The sequence below is a fragment of the Pan troglodytes genome, chromosome 4 (assembly GCF_028858775.2).
Source record: "Pan troglodytes isolate AG18354 chromosome 4, NHGRI_mPanTro3-v2.0_pri, whole genome shotgun sequence".
Lineage (NCBI taxonomy): Eukaryota > Metazoa > Chordata > Mammalia > Primates > Hominidae > Pan > Pan troglodytes.
The window spans coordinates 14,794,697-14,814,259 of record NC_072402.2 but is presented as its reverse complement, the minus strand read 5'-3'; the positions used below and the strand labels follow the sequence as shown (position 1 = coordinate 14,814,259).

Here is a 19,563-nt window from a genome sequence, read left to right as displayed (position 1 = left end):
GTGTATACCTATGTAACAAACCTGCACGTTCTGCACATGTATCCCAGAACTTAAAGTAAAATTTAAAAAACAAAAAAACAAACAAACAAAAATTAGCCAGGCATGGTGGTACACACCTGTACTCCCAGCTACTCAGGAGGCTGAGGCGGGAGAATCACTTGAACCGGGGAGGTGGAGGCTGCAGTGAGCCAAGATCGTGCCACTGCATGCCAGCCTGGGCAAGAGAGAGAGACACTGTCTCAAAAGAGAAGAAAAAAAAAGAAAATACCCTTTATGTGGTTGATGACATATAAAAACACCTTGGAAGTGATTATGCTGCCTGAATCTACATGATCATATAATACTTGCAAACAGAACTGCACTTGCAAAGGAATACGATTATCATCAAGCCAGGATATAAAAATGATCCCTGACCAGTGCTATCAAAATAATAAGGAAGACAGGCTTATTATTCTATATATCCAGGGAACTGAGGGGAAAAAGTAACAAATTATACAAGCAAAGTTAAGGAAGCCACTCCTAAAATGCTTTCACATACCACACTGTGTATGTGGCATATCTAATACCCACTTTAGATCTTACTCAATATGAACTCTGCCATTTTTATAGGTAAAAGAACAAAGTAAAAACTGATACCTTCAATGTTCTCAAGTGTCAGTACAAAGAATATGGGCTAGAAGAGTGTTAAATTACAAGCCATCTGTTCTGATAATTTACGACATGATTTCTCTAATCTCCTTCAACACTACACAACATCTCTATGGCAACACAGTGACTTCAAATGAGAGTTTGAAGGGCCAATTGTGCCTTCAGTATGTTCACAGAGCAGGAAGCTCCTCCACGAGCCAGGATCTTCTCCTTCACGGAGCACATCATCATAAAGGGACTGCATTCATTTTCTCCACTCTCTCCAGATATATGAATGGAATGATTCTGCAACTGCACTTACACCTTACTCCAAATTGGCCGTGATTCCATAACCCACAACTAATACTGTGCCTTGGCATAACTCGGTGGTTCCTAACCCTAGCTGTGCGTCTAAATTCCCAGTAGAGACCAGGCATGGCGGTTCACACCTGGAATCCCAGCACTTCAGGAGGCCAAGACAGGCAGATGGCTGGAGTCCAGGAGGTTGAGACCTGCCTGGCCTCCATGGCAAGACCCCATTTCTACAAAAAACTAGCCAGGCATAGTGGTATGCACCTGCAATCCCAGCTACTCAGGAGGCTAAGGTGGGTGGATCGCCTGAGCCCAGAAGGTGAAGGCTGCAGTAAGCCATAATCACACCACTGAACTCTAGCCTGGGTGACAGAGTGAGACGCTGTCTCAAAACAAACTACAAGTAGAGTTTTTTCAAAATACATATTCTAGGGGCCTAATCTAGAACCACTAAATCAGAATCTCTAGGGATTCTGTATTTTTAAAGGAAACTTTCCAGGTAATTATGTTAAAATCTGAGTTAAGGAACCACAGGCATAAATCACAAGCATCTACTGCACTTCTACCTGGGGACTGCTCTGGGCCGGCACTGGGGTCAGAGGTCCCAGCAACTCAAACTCACAAGTGAAGGAGCAATTATAACCCAAAGGAACCAGTCCAGAATCCAGTTCTCACAAAGTGCCATGCCAACACCAATGGGCCTCAAGAGGCTGGGACAGGATGGTCAAGTGCAGTTTTCCAAAGGAAAGGATGTTTGAGCTGAGTTAGGAAGGGAAACCAGGAAGAGGAGGGAACAGCAAACACAAAGAGGTACAGGTACAAGAGCACAAGACACACAGGCCAACAGGGGCAAGAAGTCCAAGTTTCCCAGGAGGTCCACCCAGCTACAAAGGACAGGCTGATCTGCAACTAAGAAATGTGTGTTTGAGCCAGGCGTGATAGCTCACACCTGTAATCCCAGCACTTTGGAAGGCCAAGGTGTATCACTGGAGGTCAGGAGTTCAAGACCAGCCTGGCCAACATGGTGAAACCCCATCTCTACAAAAATACAAAAATTAGCTGGGTGTGGTAGCGCATGCCTGTAATCCCAGTTACAAGGAGACTAAGGCAGGAGAATCGCTTGAACCCAGGAGGCGGAAGACAGAGTGAGTCAAAATCACACCGCTGCACTCCAGCCTGGGCGACAGAGCGAGACTCCATCTCAAAAAAAATAATAAATGTATGTTTGGGCATCACATGTGGCCTTGGTTACAAAGTGCCATCCTAGACCATGCAAACAAAAAGAGGAGCTTCAGTGGGAGAAAGGGACTAGTCAGGAAGGAGATCTGAGAATAATTCTGCACTGGTCTTCACCAAATTCCTCACCTGTAACACAAGTAAAATAGGCTGTGTACCAGTAAATGTGTGATAAATGGGAGCTAACACATGATGTCTTTTTAAGAGCATCTCGAATTTCATTTTCACCTTGAGGGCAATTTCAATTAGGTAGACTTGAGCTAGTTGATCATCGTTTATAATTTTAATTTCTACATTATTCCCTAGCACATTTTTAAAAGAGGCCAAAAGAGAGAATCTGCCTAATCATCTTGCCTCTTTAGACTATCAACTCCCACTGGACAGAGTATTATTTTTGTCTTCTCCAGCTGTATGGCACCTGGCATGTTGACGTTGCTCAAGGGATAAACAGCTCATTCATTACACAGTGTCATGTATATTAAATAATGTCCATAACGTCCTTTGAAGATGAAAACCACTTCAAGCGCTGAGTAATTCTGAGCTAGGCATTTGAAACTGGGAAACAAAGATGACAGTCCAAACATCATGAAAAGGTCACCCCCCGGTGGGAGGCACTGCACTAAGAGACTCTTGTTCTGACAGACCTCTGGTCCCTTTGCAGGCATTCTACCCAGCAGACCAACCCCAACCTGCTCTACGTGTTCTTAATGTATATAACTGGCGAGAAGGTTTCAAAACACCACAAAGAACAACAGTCCTTAGAGGCTCATTTCTTTCAGGGACTGTGCCCAAAATAAATTTCAAAGCCACACAAATTCTTCTTTCTGCGGTGTCTCTTTTTTAATTGAGTTGGAATACTCTGTATGAAGTGTCAACTCAATTCTAAAACAGGCACAATGAAAATTATTGCAACAGAGCATATGCGCTTTTATGCAAATTAATGCCGTTTCTGTTTTAGAGTCTAACAACATACTCTATGTCTCGGTCTATATGCTGGTGAGCAGAGGTGACTCCAATATTCAAGAATATAAAGCTCGGCCGGACGCGGTGGCTCACGCCTGTAATCCCAGCACTTTGGGAGGCCGAGGCGGGCAGATCAGGAAGTCAAGAGATGGAGACCATCCTGGCAAACATGGTAAAACCCTGTCTCTACTAAAAATACAAAAATAAATGAGGTGGCGCATGCCTGTAATCCCAGCTACTCGGGAGGCTGAGGCAGGAGTATCGCTCAGGAGATGGAGGTTGCAGTGAGCCGAGGTCGTGCCACTGCACTCCAGCCTGGCGACAGAGCAAGACTCCATCTCAAAAAAAAGAGAAAAAAAAATATAAAGCTCACACTAGCAGAAAAACAATGACACCGATTTTTAATGTTAATATCACTTTCAGGAGAAGCATAGCAGAAAGTTGCCTCTCCCTTCAACTTTCCCAGAATGTTTAAAAAACAATAAAAGCTAAAGCATCATCAGTTTCCACTTTTTCAGCTATGCTTTTCACTATCTCAAAAGACACCACCAGGACTGAAACAATCTACAGGGAAGCAAAGTCTCTCTCTCTCTTTTTTTTTTTTTTTTTTTTTTGACTGCGATTTCCTGAAAAGTTAACCCAGGTTTTTCCACAAAATTTCCAAATATGCCATCAAATCACAACTGAAACCTGGTCAAATCTTATCCACAATCCCCTCCTTCAAATAGAGGTGATTTCACTTTTTCTAACACCAAAAAAAGGGAGAGGGGGAGTGGGAGTAGAAAAAACTGAGTCAAATTCCTCCATAAGAGACGCACGTCAGAGTAGGAGACACCAGCACAGGCGGATTCCACCTCCGGCAGAACCCACTGTGCGCGTGGTAACCTTGTCCCTATAGCCACCTGAGCTGGGGCAAGTTAAAAAACCTCTCTGAGTTCCATTTCCTCAGGTATAATGTTATCACTCCCTACTTTGTAAGGGGTAGGAAAATTAAGTGGCTTATACATAGTAAACACTCAATAACTGAAGCTATTTCAAAATCTGAAATGTATCACAAATTTAGCCATGACTTTTTGTTCTTTATTTTTATTTATTTATTTAAGAGACAGGGTGTCATCGCTCTGTTGCCCAGGCTAGAGTGCAGTAGCACAATCATGGCTCACTAGAGCCTCAAACTCCTGGGCTCAAGCAATCCTCCCACCTCATCCTCTTGAACAGCTGGGACTACAGGTGCACGCCACCAAGCCCAGCGAATTTTAAATTTTTGGTAGATACTGAATCTCACTATGTTGCCCAGGCTGGTCTCAAACTGCTGGGCTCAAGAGATTCTCCCACCTTGGCCTCCCAAAATGCTGGGATTACAGGCAGAAATCACCGTTTCCAGCCTCATCACTATCTAATTCCAAAACATCTCCATTAGCTCAAAAACTTTCCTCAGAATGTTTGACCTATTAGCAGTCATTCTCACTACCCCTAGTCATGACTTTTTACTCCCAGATTTTTTTTTTTTTTTTGAGGCGGAGTCTCACTCTGCTGCCAGGCTGTAATGCAGTGGCGTGATCTCAGTTCACTGCACCCTCTGCCTCCCGGGTTCAAGCGCTTCTTCTGCCTCAGCCTCTCCAGTAGCTGGGACTACAGGCGCGCACCACCACGCTCAGCTAATTTTCGTATTTTTAGTAGAGACAGGGTTTCACCATGTTGGCCAGGATGGTCTCGATCTCTTGACCTCGTGATCCGCATGCTTCGGGCTCCTAAAGTGCTGGGATTACAGGTGTGAGCCACAGCGCCCGGCCTATTCCCAGTTTTCTAATATCAAAAGCCCTTCTCCATTAAAATATTAATAAGCAAATTATGATTTTTTTCTTGCTAAAATGTGTAATCATAGAAAGGGTTGCTAGAAATACAGAGGCCAAATTTTCCAGAACACAATCTAACAAGCATGAGGATGTTTATGGGCAGTACAGAACATAATATATGAAACTGAGACTGTCTCCCCAAGTCAGGGACATAATATCCATGTCATCATTTAATGTAGAAAAACACAGAACAGGCTGGGTGCAGTGGCTCATGTGTATAATCTCAAACCTTTGGGAGACTGAGGCAGGTGGATCACTTGAGCCCAGGAGTTCAGGACCAGCCTGGGCAACATGGCGAAACCCCATCTCTACAAAAAAAGATACAAAAATTAGCTGGGTGTCGTGGCACATGCTCAAAGTCTCAGCTACTTAGGAGACTGAGGCAGGATCACTTGAGCCCAGAAGATGGAGGCTGCAGTGAGCCGAGATCATACCACTGCACTCCAGCCTGGGCAAGAACAAGACCCTGTCTCGAAAGAAAGAGAGAAAGAGAGAGACAGGGAGAGAGAGAGAGACAGGGAGAGAGAGGGAGACAGGGAGAGAGAGGGAGACAGGGAGAGAGAGGGAGACAGGGAGAGAGAGGGAGACAGGGAGAGAGAGGGAGACAGGGAGAGAGAGGGAGAGGGAGACATGGAGAGAGAGGGAGACACAGGGAGGGAGGCGGGGAGGGGGAGAGAAAGAGAGAGAGAAAAGAAAAATACAGAACAGCAAATGAAATCCTAAGATCTCACCCACCATTCCATGATTTCTGGGACTGAGTGCACATAAACTCAGTTCCCAGAAATCCCGCACTGAGGCAGAAACATAGCTGCTTTGAATTTACTGCAGGTGGTTTCTGGGAAGAAATATTTAGTCAATGAAGGGCAGTAAGCAACAGTCTTTCAAGTCATGACTCACAGCTTACTCCAACACATGAACTCAGCTTCTTCTCCTCCTTGTAGAATGTACTGGATCCCTGAGAAAGGTCCGCTCGACCCATCCTCCTCTACACACCCATTCTCACTGGCTCAACACTTTCCTTTTTATTTCTTCTCTTTGGCAATTTGTACATTGAGATGAAGATGACAAACTGTTTTTCCCACAACAGGTGTCCTTTTTATAAACTGTATGAAATTAATCTCCCTTTCTTTTCTGGCGACTCCTGATTTTTCAATTTTGTGCTCCGACATCACCAGAAAGTAAGCTGTTGATGGAGTCTGGCAGCTCTTTTCTTAAACATGCCCCTGGGGAACTGCAGAGCATTACTTCATCTGTTTTGTTTGGATGACTAACTGACAAGGCACTGAGCTGAACAGAAGCTGACCACTAACTGCTGATTTGAACAGTTTAAACTTGGGGGTGGAGGTTCATTTATCACCGTGGTGTGGGTTAGCATTCTCAAATTACTTTCTGCATATTCTAGGATTGAGTGAATAAGTAAAGATACGGAGGATAAAAGGAGCCAGGTTTTTCACTGTCAGAGAAGGGAATTACAAATACGGAAGAGGAAAGACTAAAATGCACCCTGTGGTACTGTATTGGAATTGGACACACTGAGTCTAAACATATGGTTTTTATCACCGAGAGGTGCAGAAAGAGATCTCAATCACGTGTGCATATGTGTAATTAATGTCTACGTGTATGCGTACATACACACACATACACGCATACACTTCTTAGCTCTGTCTACTGAGAGGCCCTAAAAGCAAGGACAACTCTGTAGCAATGAGCACGCTTAGTGCCTAGATCGTGTTTCTAAATACCATTCACTACTAAAATGAACCATTTCTCCAAGGGCTCCTTGGAGAAATGGCTGATCCCAGCCCTGGGGCAAGGAAAGCACAAGGTGCACCTGGAACAGTTTATTGTGCCAGAGAGTAAGAAAGTGCTCCAAAAAAATGATGGAGACAGGTCACAAAAGATAAAAGAGCCAGGATGAAGGGGCTCCCACTAGCCAAATCTTAGATAATTAGAGCATCAAACTAAGTGACAGCAAAGGATCATAGCTCATTGCATAAAACAGGAATTTCTGAGGCCATACTTATATAAATAAATAAGTGGAAGATAAGGAAAGCTCCTCCTTACAGTACAAAGTCAACTAAATACAAAAGGAATTACAAAGTTAGAAAAAAAAATCAACATTTTGCAACCATCATATTAATAACTGATTCAGGTGAAGATCATCAACGGATGCTACAACTAGCAAATGAAAGAAGGGAGAGGAACAGCCTCAGATTATCTCCCCACAAAATGCTAACTAATGACAAAGGGACAAATAGGGTGGAGAGACCTGCAAGTCATCACCTCAACCAAGTGATCAAAGTGCTCATCACCACAGTGGGACAGTGGATATCACATGTTCCCAGACACGATGCTCCAAAAAGGATGCAGCCCTTCTGCCAAAAATGCACAGCCTGAATTTAGTCATGAGAATCAGGCAACCCAAACTGGGAAGTAGTCTTTAAAATAACCACCATGTAATCGTCAAAACTATCAGGGTAACAAGGGAGACAGGCTGAGGAGATGTTCCAAATTCAAGGAAACCGAAGAGATACAACAAACTAAACGTAACATGGTCCTGAATGAGATCCTGGACCATAATTTTTTTAACTGCCAAAAAGGACAATCCTGAGACAATTGGTAAAAAGGTGTTAAAGTTAGTGATTTAGATCATGATATCGTATCAAAACTAACTTCCTGATTATGATCACTATGTAAGAGCATGTCCTCACTCTTAGAAAATATGCACTGAACCATTTAGAGGTAAGGGACATCATCATATTTGTAACCTACTCTCAAATGGTTCAGAAACAAGGTAACATGTAAATTAGCTATATCCAGAAAGAGAAGCAGAGGAAGACAAAGCAGAAGTGGTGAAATACTTACAACTGGGGATCTGAAGCTGTTCTTGCTTCTTTGAGCATGATGAGTTCTGCCTTCTCAAAGTAAGTTTACTCCCCCCCAAAATAACTTTAGATGTAATCCACAATACATGGACCAACTAAATGACCAAAAACTACAAAGCAAAATCACAATTCAACTAAGTTAATTCAGACCTGAGCTTTGTATCACCTTTATTAGTTTAAAATAAAAGATATACTACAATAGCAGGTCAAAAGCAACCCAGGGTCTTAAAGGCCAATCCTTTTAATCCTAGAAATCTTCAAACGGAAAGAATTACATAAAAATGTAAAAGCTTGAAAGTTTTAGAAACTCCTAGGGCAAACTAGGAGGAAGTGACTTGTAAATGTTTAGAGCACAATCTACCTTCTGATTATACAGTGTCTGCCTTCAAGAGACCAGCATTTCAATCATCCTGACTGAAATATTAAAACTCCAAAGTAAACGTGGAGTCACACAGAAAAACAAAGCATATTCCCAGTGTGGAAATGATGCTAGAAAACAACAGCTCAGAAGTTTTATGTGGGCATAAACCTGAGCAAGCATCCCATAAAATCATGCCATTGACTGTGAGGGGACCACATGAGGTGTGGCTGATGAGAACGCAACCCACACACAGAACAGCCTAGGACACGTGCCTGAGACAGTGGGAAGGAAATGACCCTGCTTCCCCTGACTAAATATCATCTACGTGCACATTTTGATGAAAAACAGCAAAAAAAATGAGTGGCTGCAACGAAACAGCTATATATAGCAAAACCAGGAGTGACCACAACCATTTTATAAAACCAACCCCAAAAAAGCAGCTCAGTGGTGCCCTCCTGCCCCTCTCACTCCCCGGCCCTGTTCCTTTCCTAAGTTAGAAAGGAAGCCCTGGTAGTGTTCTAATGTGTCACACACAGCAAGGGCTGGGAAACCTCCCTCCCTGGCCAGCCTCTCCCCGCCCTTCCCGTACTCCCCACCCCCACATTAACGGCCAGAGATTTCCTATCCAACACTTGAGTCCAAGTCCAGACAGCCAACAAAACAGAGGGCCAAGATTTCAATCAGGATTTCTCCCCAGACTGTGAGCCGGGGGAGCCTGTAAAACTCAACAGAGCCAACATGCCTCCACTGGAAAGCTGGGACTGCTAGAGTTATTTACGTAAAAGGTAACATCAGTTTTAATTAGGTGAGAAGAGGAAAGGCACAGAAACTAAATTACAGGGCCCAAACCAACATGGGAAAAATACTTGCTATAGACTGGAATCTTTCACTCAAGTTTTATTTGGTGTGAGACTTGTAAATTATAGCTTTGATCCTTAACACATGAGTATACACAAATTCAATTCTCGGGATTTTAAAATGAAAATCCAGGAGGCTGTGGGATGCTGTATAGAGGAGGGGTCATGTCTACTCTCTCCTTCCATGAGAGGGAAGGGGCATGGAGGGGGCTTTGTAATCTGCCAGCCCTGGGCTTAAATTCCAATTCACGCCCTCACAAACAGAGTCAAATGGGGCAGGCAGGTCGCTTGCCCTCCCAGAAGCAGACATCCTCATCCACAACCCAGGAATGGCATCCACCTGCTGAAGGAGGGGGAGCTGCTTCTATCCAAGGAAAAGTATATAAAACACTCTGCACAGTGCCTGGCAAAGTACAGGCCCTTGGATGGTAAAACCAGTGGTGGCAATACAGAGATAACAGTGAAGAGGAAGATTTTACCAGGTTTTCTTAGAGAACAGGATGGGACTTACAGCTCTGGGAGAAAAAGAAATATACACAGTATCTTAAATCTCATCCTATGACATTGCAAGCAGGTTACTACTTTGCAGATGTGCTTATTTTACTTTCCTATGGAGCACAATTCCAAAGGTGCTATCTCATCCCGCGTGACAGGGGTCCCGGCCTCTCTTGCTGCTCCCTGGCAGCTGCTGTTAAAGATTTAGAGGATAGCAAGGGTGTGGCAAGCATGGCCAGGGGCAGGCTGTTGCAAGGCTGCCATCCTACTTTCCAAAGCCTCCATCGTCCACTCTGCAGGTTATCAGCGAAAATCTGTGTGATTCCACCTCAATCTTGCATGCCTTTCGAAGGCTTCCAGCTCTTTGGTTCAGTGGGCAGCTTCCATCTTACAAACAGGCTGAACCTTATGAGAATTCAGACTCCAGCAGAGTTGAGGCTGGCCCTAATAAACAATACCCATGAGGTATGAGAGAAAGGCCTAACAATGAATCCTGCAAATTCTGCAATTAAACATTGGAAAAGTAATATGTATACCAACCAACTAACAAAATTTACCTACTAACAACATTCTGGCACTAAATGACTCTACAGTGAAGCCCCTGCCATGAAGAGCTGCTCTCCTATGGGCAACCCATCAGGATGCACTGATCTGAATTGGCACGTGAGTAAAAGGTACAGCCTGAAACCATCAAATTAGCACCCGTTCTCCAGGCTCCTGGACCCAAGACATATTAGGGTAAGTGCAACAAAATTTAGATGGAGGTGAAGTGACTCTTAAAAAGCGTGAAATACGGGCGCAGTGGCTCACGCCTGTAATCCCAGCACTTTGGGAGCCCAAGATGGGTGGATCATGAGGTCAGGAGTTCAAGACCAGCCTGGCCAAGATGGTGAAACCCCGTCTCTACTAAAAATACAAAAAAATTAGCTGGGCATGGTGGCGGGTGCCTGTAATCCCAGCTACTTGGGAGGCTAAGGCAGAGAACTGCTTGAACCCGGGAGGCAGAGGTTGCAGTGAGCCAAGATTGCGCCATTGCACTCCAGCCTGGGTGACAGAGCGAGACTCCATCTCAAAACAAACAAACAAACAAAAAAACTGAAATACATCCTGCCCCCGTGCGATCTGGGTTTGTTTTGTTTTGTTTTGTTTTTCGAGCTAGTAATGCTCCCTTGCATGCCAGCTTTCATCACTCTGGTACTGAAAAGGGCAGTGAAGGCTGGGAAGAATTTCTCATAATCATGAATTTAAATTTTTTAAAAAGCTACCTACAAATGAGAAATCTATTTGTTTACTATTAGACTAATGAGGGATTTATTCCAGTTATTTAGATGTCAAAATATTGGGCAATTTAAACTTTAGAGATTTTATTGTGTGAAGCTAGTTAGGTGGAAATATTTATAACACTCCAGTCAAAGCATTGTTTTTCAATATTTGTGTGGTTCAGCTTCAGAATAAAAAATAGAGGAATTGTAGCTCTCGGTCCTTATCATTTAAAACTTAAGCTAATAAAGTTATCTAAAAAACAACAGAATTTTTATGCTATTCCTGCAGGCCCTGGCATATCTGTCATGCAGAACAAGGATGAACTTAAAAAGTAAACACAAATAAGAAAATGCAAAACTTTCAGAATGCAAATGCCAAAGAGTGCCCTCTCACAGGTATCAGTGGCATCCTTCAATGGCAGCAGCAAAAAAGAATCATTGTGAACTTGAAAAAGTGGATGGGTCAATGCAAGAGGAAGCAAAGCAAAATGAATAAACAATGGAGATCAATTTATACACACACTGTTTTGGCCAACATCTTAACGACTTCTCATATGCACATCATTTTCAAATCACAATCTAAACATTTTGCCTGAAAGCATTCATGTCATTTATACATGTCACTTCATATATACTAGGAAACACGAGTTCTTTGAAAATAGATTTCAAGTATTAGTCTCCGATATATTCATTCATTCTTGCACTGAAACCACCTATTCCACAGAAATCCAAAGAGGGGTATTTTATGACTTTCCAAGAGATATACCTACATACATACACACATACACACACACACACACACACACACACACACACACAATGAAAAAACAGGCACCAACAAACCCCATTTAAAAATATTTTAGGATTATACGTGTAAATTTGAACTGTGTTTTTCTCAAGTTCATGCATAGTTTTATGGTTATGAGTCTTAAAAGTAGGTGGGGCTAACACTTCATAAATTCATTTATTAATTGTCAATACCGTGAAATAGGTAGCTGTCAATTATATACAAGAATGCCTAAGAACAGAGGGCAAATGACCTCCTATAGTTACTCATGTAGGAACGAAGCCCTCCAGATGAAACTAAACTTCTTCTTTCGCACCAGGAACTGTGAGGCGCTGAAGATCATCCTGCATGGGCCACTTGTCATCTTCAATCTGGACAGCAGCACAAATCACGGGAGTGGGAAATTTTGAAGCAGCAAAAATGGTAACTGTCTATACCTAAAGATTATTGTCTTTTAAGTCAGATTTGACTTATACACCAGATGGATTTCCAAATTAACACGTATTACAGAATCCCAGGAAAGAATCTTTATTTCCCCCTATCTATCTTTACCATTACCCTAGATCACCCCCGGGCAATTATAAGAAGCTAGGTCCTACATAGCAAAGTATGTACACAAGTATTACTATCTTTCAAATCGATATAAAATCTTTCCAAATTAACTCAATTTTGTTCAAGTTTACTTAAGAGAATAATTACTTATATGAGCTTTGGCTTTTGTTGGTATCATTGGTTCTATCTGCATTTCCTCGATTACGAGTGAGGCTGAATATGTATTTTTTGGCCATTCATACTTCTTTTAATTGTTTGCCTATTTTCTTTCTAGATAATGTCTTGTCTTAATTGATTTGAGGGAGCCCTTTACTAATTACATATATATAATCCTTTGATTTGTAATAGTTTTTCTCCCAGTTTATTATTGCCCTTTTTTTAATGTCACATTTTAAAATAACATATACAGTTAAACTGTGTGTGTGTGTTGTGTGCATGTGTGTAAAGGTCTGTGAATTTTAACACATGTAACTGCCACAACCAGAACAAATCAGTTCCCCATCCTTCACCTGCCTCCTGCCCCCTTGTAGCCATACTCCCCCACCCCCTAACTCCTAGCAATCAATGCCCATCTGTTTTCTGTCACTACGGTTCTGTCTTTTTGCCAGTGTCATATAAAGGAACTCATACAGCATGCAGCATTTTGAGACTGTCTTCTTTCACTCAACATTAATGGAATGGCTGTACTATAGTTTGTGATCTATTCACACCTACACAGTTTCAATGCTAACAACAACAGACAGACAGCAAGGGGCCCCTTGGCCTTCCCTGCAGTAAGCCAGTAATGGAGCAGCACCAGCTCCCCCTCCTTTCAGGAAAGGGGTCCACAGAGCAGCCAGGACAAATCTGCTGCCACTCACTGAAATCCCTCCCCAAGAAAAACCTCCTGCAATTCATCCCTGTCCATAGCAGGGCTACAGACTGTGAGAAAACAAGCCTGATCAACTCACGTGGACACCACAAAGTCAAAGTACCCTAGACCTAGAATCCAGTCTTTGTGTTGAGTAAGTTTTCATGAAAGCTTTCTCTGTCAGTGTAACTGCTAAAATGCACTCATTGATGACAAAGCCCAAATAGGAAGATGCCTCCAAAACACCAGCTCTAGACTACTCTACAATCCTCCCCCATCAGACAAGAGTAGACATGTGGCTAATGAAAAGAGCCAGTAATCTAAAACTCAAGTATGTTCATCACCAAAACGAGGTTTTACATTTCCACAGCCCCTCTGCCATCAAATGGCACAGGGAGAAATCTCAGAGGTCAATGCCCTCTGCCCCCCGCTCGTAGCCTCACTCTGGTTTGCTCTCTCTTTTCCCACATACAACCTTTCCCGGGGGGCAGGTGATTAGTAATTTGGGTTTCAAGGGGCTTCCTTATGTGGAGAGGGGACAGAAAAGAGGAAATTAAGGTAACAACACAACTATTCGGTAAGCAAATTAAGTGTTTCCATGAGTGAATGAGAAGCGAAAATGAATGTTTATGCACTTGTTAACCATTAAACATGAGAGCAAGATTCCCCATAAGCAAGACTGTCTGCACAGAAGGCTCAGTAACATCAAAAAGCTGGGAGTCCTCACTGGACAGTCTAGCCAGGTATCTCTCTTTGAGATTTACGAACTAGCAGGGAGCTGGGCACCTTGGCAGTGAGAGCAAAATCCTGTTCTGCGGGCACAGGGGGAGGAGACCAGGGGTCCAGCAGGAAGCCAGCAGCACATGCAGGGCCCCGCAAGCCTCTGACCACTCCTCTATGCTCCCTTCCCCTCAGTTCAGAGGCACAGCAATAGGAATTCCCAGAACAGCTCCGGCTGAGTAACAGCAGCCAGAATTCCCAAGTGCAAGGGTCACTGGGAAGTCTCCCTGTTCATTCCCTCTCCCAGTGGCCCACTGAACAGCGCGTCAGCAGAACTGGAATAGGACGAAGAGAACCCTGTGGATGCACATCGAACCCGCTTACCCCTTGCTCCAGCTGGGGACCCAGCCTGGTCCCTGCAGTCCATTCATTAAAATGAGGCTGAGAAGATTCAAAAGACAGCATCTCCATCCACCAGGCCAACCACACCATCACCCTTGTCAGTTTGGCCAAGTCTACGCAGCTGAGTACTTGGAGGAAATGGGAGGATGAGGTCAGAGCACGCACTTTCCACCAGAATACACTGGGATTCTCCCGCAAATCCAAGTCTTCACTGTCCAGGGAGTCGCTACTATTTCCTGCCAGTGGCGCTGTTAAAATTTTGTCAAGACAATGCACTTAAGGAAATAAAAGCCAATTCATTATAGAATTGAGGAGGAATGGGGGCGGGGTGTTATCACTGCTTTTTGTAGTAAAACACAGCTCATCCCTATCAATATCAGTGAGTTTACTAGGCAGTAAAGTGTGGCTATTGATTAAGAATTAGACTTTTCTCTGGAATTCTGCCAAGGTTATGAGATAAAATTTTATTTTCTCGATAGTCAAGTAAATAAACAAAGTAAATATTGAATACAGCTGACTTAGATTATGACAGCTTCAAACACATCTTTCACCTGCAGTTCAGAACAAATCTCAACTTTATCGTAACATTTAAAAGGTCAAAAAAGGCCACTGAAATTACATATTTCTAGGGTAATATTTAGGAAACATATGTAAACCACATGCTTCATTTTGAACACCACCACCGGCTTCATTTAAATCTGGTTAATCATTTAAATGGTGGAAATGGCTTCTTTAAATTTTCATTTGAATCTTAAATAGTTCAATTGCAAAGGGAAAAAATACAATATCCCACATCAATATGTCGGTTTACAAGGTCTCAATGAAAAGCTTCTTTCAGTGATGACTTTACTGCACTTCTTTGATTCCTCGAAAGTCACTTACAGGAATTTTAGAAATCTCCTTGCTTTCCTCTAAAACTGACTGTGCCACCTAAAAAGGAGAAACCAACATTCACTATCAAATTACATTTCCTTCAGTGTCCGTTTTTGAAATATTGAGGGTAACAAGGACCCACTTTGTAATACAATCATTATTGGTGCTCACAAGGACCAAAGCTGCCAGGCTTCTCAATACCAACAGAAGTAGCACAGCCCGCCCCAGGCCAACTACCTAAGCGGCATTCAAGGCATAAATATGAAGAAAAGCTTCTCTCAATACTCCACAAGGAAACCGTCATATCAAAATATATAAAAGTATGTGTGCTTCTCCCTAATAGACTTGATTTTCTTCACCTGTTCCCTGGAAAGACAGGGGCTGCAGGAGGAGTCCAGAGTAAGATTTAATAATGAAAGAAACCAAGCACGACAGGACGTGATGCTTCAGAATAACCACAAACCTTTATTCTCCAGATATTCATTTAACGCCAACCTAAAGCGTGCCAGGCAGGTTAAAAATACTGCATTTATGTAAGCACCTCCACCACACACACACGCTCTCGCAAGGTTAAATAGGGAGCTCTGAAAGAATGATTTATTGCCACGAGAACAGAGCCCCAAAATAGATTGGCAATAAAAATGATTGGTCCCAGTGGGGTTGAGAACTAATGTAAGCAACGTCCTGGCTATGAGAAGCGACCAGGAAAGAGCACCAGGGACCAGGGCCCTGACTCTAACTCTACCCAAGTTCCACTCTGAGGGGCAAGTCATGAAACCTCCCTAAGGCTGATTCCTCATCTGTAAAATAAAATTAAAACAAGGCTAGCTCATTTTTGTGGTGTCTTTTTTTTTTCTTTTTGCTCTTGCATTGAAATTGGTTTTACTGTGCTGAGCTCTGTGCAAAGGAGAAAAGTGAAGTTCGAAATTCACTAACACCTGCAGAAAATCTCTTACTGCTCTTTAACACACAAGCACCAGGACTTGACTCACATTATTACAACTCAATCCACTTGAACACTAATTGGCCTGCCTGCTTCATGCCAGGTCTATAAATAGGTGATCAAAATGATCGTCAAAATGAATAGGGAGTGCCAAGGTCCTGAGCAGAGAACGGAATGACAGCAAAGGAAATGAGACCTTGGGTGAGGTGAACCCTGGGTGGACGCTCAGCAGAGGAGAAGGGCACCAGGGCTCTGGAGCCCTGAACTACCCAAAGAAAAGCAGAGAACAATGATTAGGCACTGAGGACTCAGAGAAAGCCAGAGTCCACAGGGAAAGGGGAACAGCCCCAAGGTCATCTCCCGGACCCCTCTCCAGGGCAGCAGTCCTGTCCCCTGAGCCCAACTCCAAACCCTGCCAGGTGACAGCACCTTTATGTGAGCACTTCCAGTAATGGAGAAATCACAGGACTGTTCACTCTATTTCTGAACTTCCCTTAATTGTTTAAAAGTTCTATTAAAGTCTTCTCTTTCTTTCATCCAACCACTGGTATTAGTTTTCAATCTGTGGCTACAAAGACAAAGCCGAATGCGGGCAACAAGAACGAATTTAAAAAAAGAAAGAAAATCAGGCAGCCATGCAAACAGAGTTTCAGGGCTGAGAAAGGAAAGGCAAGCAATGGAAAGCCTTTGTCTAAGTCAGGTTGGCACTTTTAGTACCAGGCGCAAAAACACACCCTGATCTGTCCTCCCCAGTCAATGAGAACCTATTTTCCCATGTTTCTGAGTCTTAGAAAAGAAAGCCAGATTTCTGATGGATTTGACTGCTCCATTCTCCTCAGCTTCCTTGCCTGGTCAGCCCTGACTGTTCAAACCCCACCCCCACACCGACCTATCCAACAGAATGACCCCTCTCTGCCCCCTGCTAGACATCGTTGGCCTAGATGCTAGAGCCAAGATCTAGGTCAGGGACTCAGAGCTGCCCAAAGGAGATTTCACTTTTAAAAAGACGTTCCAGGCTATCCCTGGAATGGGACACTGCATCTGATACCTACTTAAGTTCTGCCCTGGCTCCTGATTCTAAGTGAAACAACTAAAAAGTTAAGTTTGTCATTTTGGAGGGCAGCAGAAAGGAACAAGCCAGTGAGACATTACCTGGTTCTGACCCAAACGGAACATGAACAGGAGCCCTGGCGGCGGGGGCAGCACAGGCCTAAGCAAAGCCAAGAGCAGACGACAACTCCTGGAGAGAGCCACGCCAACAGGCAGCAAATCTTCGGTGTCTTTTAGGGAGGGCTCTTAGCAGCAGCAGAAGTGATTTTTGTACTATGCATAATAGAGATGTAAAAAAGCCTGGTCTCACAAACACCAAAAAATCCATCTCCAACGCAGAAGAGCCTTTCTAACAGAGAGGAGCTGAATTCTGCACAGAATCTATTATTCTGTGACAGGTGGTAGAGAGAAAGCTAGACTTAGCTTCAGGGCATGAAGGGAATACGTCCCAGTTCTGCTATTAAGAGGTAAGACGGGGCTGCTCTATCTGGCCAGTCGCACCAAAAAAAAAAGGGGGGGGGGGGCGTAGCTTTCTTTAGAAGGAGCTCATGTTTTCCTAAACCTTTGCTTTCTGCAGGCACTTCTCAAGGAGAGTGAGCACTGGGGAGTAGATTAACCCCAAGCTAACACTGGACAGTCGGCTGTGTCACTCCCAGCCACAACCAATCTGCTAAAATGAATCAAAAATAACCCCGCCTAGCAAAGATCAAGACAACCAAGAGAAGACAGTACTAAACCAGGTATCTACCAGCACTGCTAACTTCTGCCTCTCACCATCGCCCTCCCGCTGCAATTGCTCCTCGTGACCCGGATTGGGGAACTGATCTCACCGAATCTGGGGAGGTGATTTTCAAAGAGGCCACGGAAAAGCGTGAACCGCCGACCTCCCGCGCGTCCCCCAGCGCAGGGCCGCTCCCCCGGCCCGTCGGTGTCCCCAGCCCGGCCGTCCTCCCCGAGGCCGCCACCAGCACCCCCGCCCGCCTCTCCAGGCCCGGACCTGGCCCGCCCTCCTCCGCTCTCCAACCCGGAGTCTGCATCCTCCCTGCCCCGTGCCCGGCCCGCTAAGGACTGCGCTCTGGGCTGCGGGCCCCGAGGCCGCCGCCGCCGCCTCCTCCTCCTCCTGCTGCTGCTCAGCCGACGCGCGAGCAGACCGGACTGGGCGCGGGGACGCGGGACGCGGGGACGCGGGCCCGGCTCGCGCGGGATCTGGGCCGGAGCGGGAGGAGGCGCCGCCGCTGGGGTACCGGGGACGCCCTGTCACGCCCCCTGCGCAGCAAACCCGGTGCCCCTCCCGCGGACCGGTCGCCACCCGCGCCTCTCCCGCGGCCACCCCCTCTGCGCCGGGGTGGACTCGGGGCCACCTGGCACTGCCTCCACCTCCACGCCACCCACACAGTGCCCCGCGAGCCCCAGCCCCGCGCCGCCCCCCCGGGGCCACGTTCCCAGCTGACCCTCCCGGGTCGTCCCCGGAGACAATGGCTCACCGCGCCTCCCGGTCCTCCGAGCTTCAGCTCGGCCACCGTCCCCACTCCCTGGGCAGTGAGTGCCGTGACTGCCCCGTTTCACAGAAGTGTAGACCAAGGCCGGGGAGATGACAGGCTAGAGGGCCAAGCAAAGAAACCCGGCTGCTAATGGGGTCGAGGAGGCTCCAGATACAAATCAGCCAGAGACAGGCACAGATCAAAGACCAATTTCCCGTCCCGGACCGGCCCCGGCTCAATCCGCTCGGCCTCCGGGGTAAGAGCCTCCGCCCACGCCATCTCCGCCGCCGCCTCCTCGGTCCTCCAGCGAAAGAGACAAAGAGCCGGCGCCCCAACCCGCGAAGCCGCGGGGGCCGGGAGCAGCAGACCGGGGGATTCTGCCCTAAAACGAAGGGCGGGCGCAGGGAGGGCGAGGTGGTGGCATTCGGGCCAAGCTGCCGCGCGCCCGGCTGCGCGGGCAGCGGGACACGCGGATGTGAGGCGGGCAGCCCCGGCGCATGGAAGCAGTGGTCCCAGGCGAGAGCGTGCGGGCCCCGACGGACGGACGGGCGGGCACCAGCGCGCGGTGGCCGGAGCTCGGCAGCTCCGCGGCGGGTCGGCCGAGCGCTTGGGGCAGCGCCGCTGGGCGGGCCGGCCGCAGTTGCACTCACCGGATCGGAAGAAGGCCGCGATGTCGGCCAGGTCCTTGGCCGCCTCCTCTGCCCCCTCGCCGGCACCGCCCCCGCAGCCCGAGCCAGCCGCGCTGGCCGCCGCGGCGGGGCCGGAGGACGCGGCGGGGGCGGCGGCGCCGCCGCTGCTGCCGCTCATGGCTGCGGCGGCGCCCGCGGCCGCGCCCGCCTCGGGCCCCGCGCCCCTAGCGCCGCGTGCCGCCCGCTCCGCGCCGGGCCTGGCGGCGCCGAGCACCCAGCTGCCCGCGCCCGGCGCGCGGACGCAGAGCCCCGGGGCGGCGGGGGGCGGCGGCGGCGGCTCGGCCCAAGGAGCGCGCCCACATAGACGAGGACTCCGCCCGGTAGCCGCGAGCTGGCCGAGGGGCGGAGGCGCGGAGCCACGG

General features: G+C 46.3%; 1 protein-coding gene across 9 annotated transcripts in view; it reads right to left on the bottom strand.

Annotated features, from left to right (window-relative positions):
• Nucleotides 1-19,334, bottom strand: part of TRIO (trio Rho guanine nucleotide exchange factor) — a 366,740-nt gene extending 347,406 nt beyond the window's left edge. For 4 of the 9 annotated variants that reach the window (XM_016952961.4, XM_063811100.1, XM_016952967.4 and 1 more), the window contains exon 1: nucleotides 19,163-19,334. In XM_016952961.4, the coding sequence (XP_016808450.1) occupies nucleotides 19,163-19,319 (157 nt within the window). In that variant the 5' untranslated portion in view covers nucleotides 19,320-19,334. Of the gene's footprint in view, nucleotides 1-5,891; nucleotides 7,068-14,147; nucleotides 14,414-17,133; nucleotides 17,627-18,028; nucleotides 18,286-18,515 lie in introns of those variants that run through there. The other 5 variants (XM_063811099.1, XM_016952960.4, XM_016952963.4 and 2 more) reach the window with 5 other exon arrangements.
• Nucleotides 19,335-19,563: the final 229 nt, after the last annotated feature.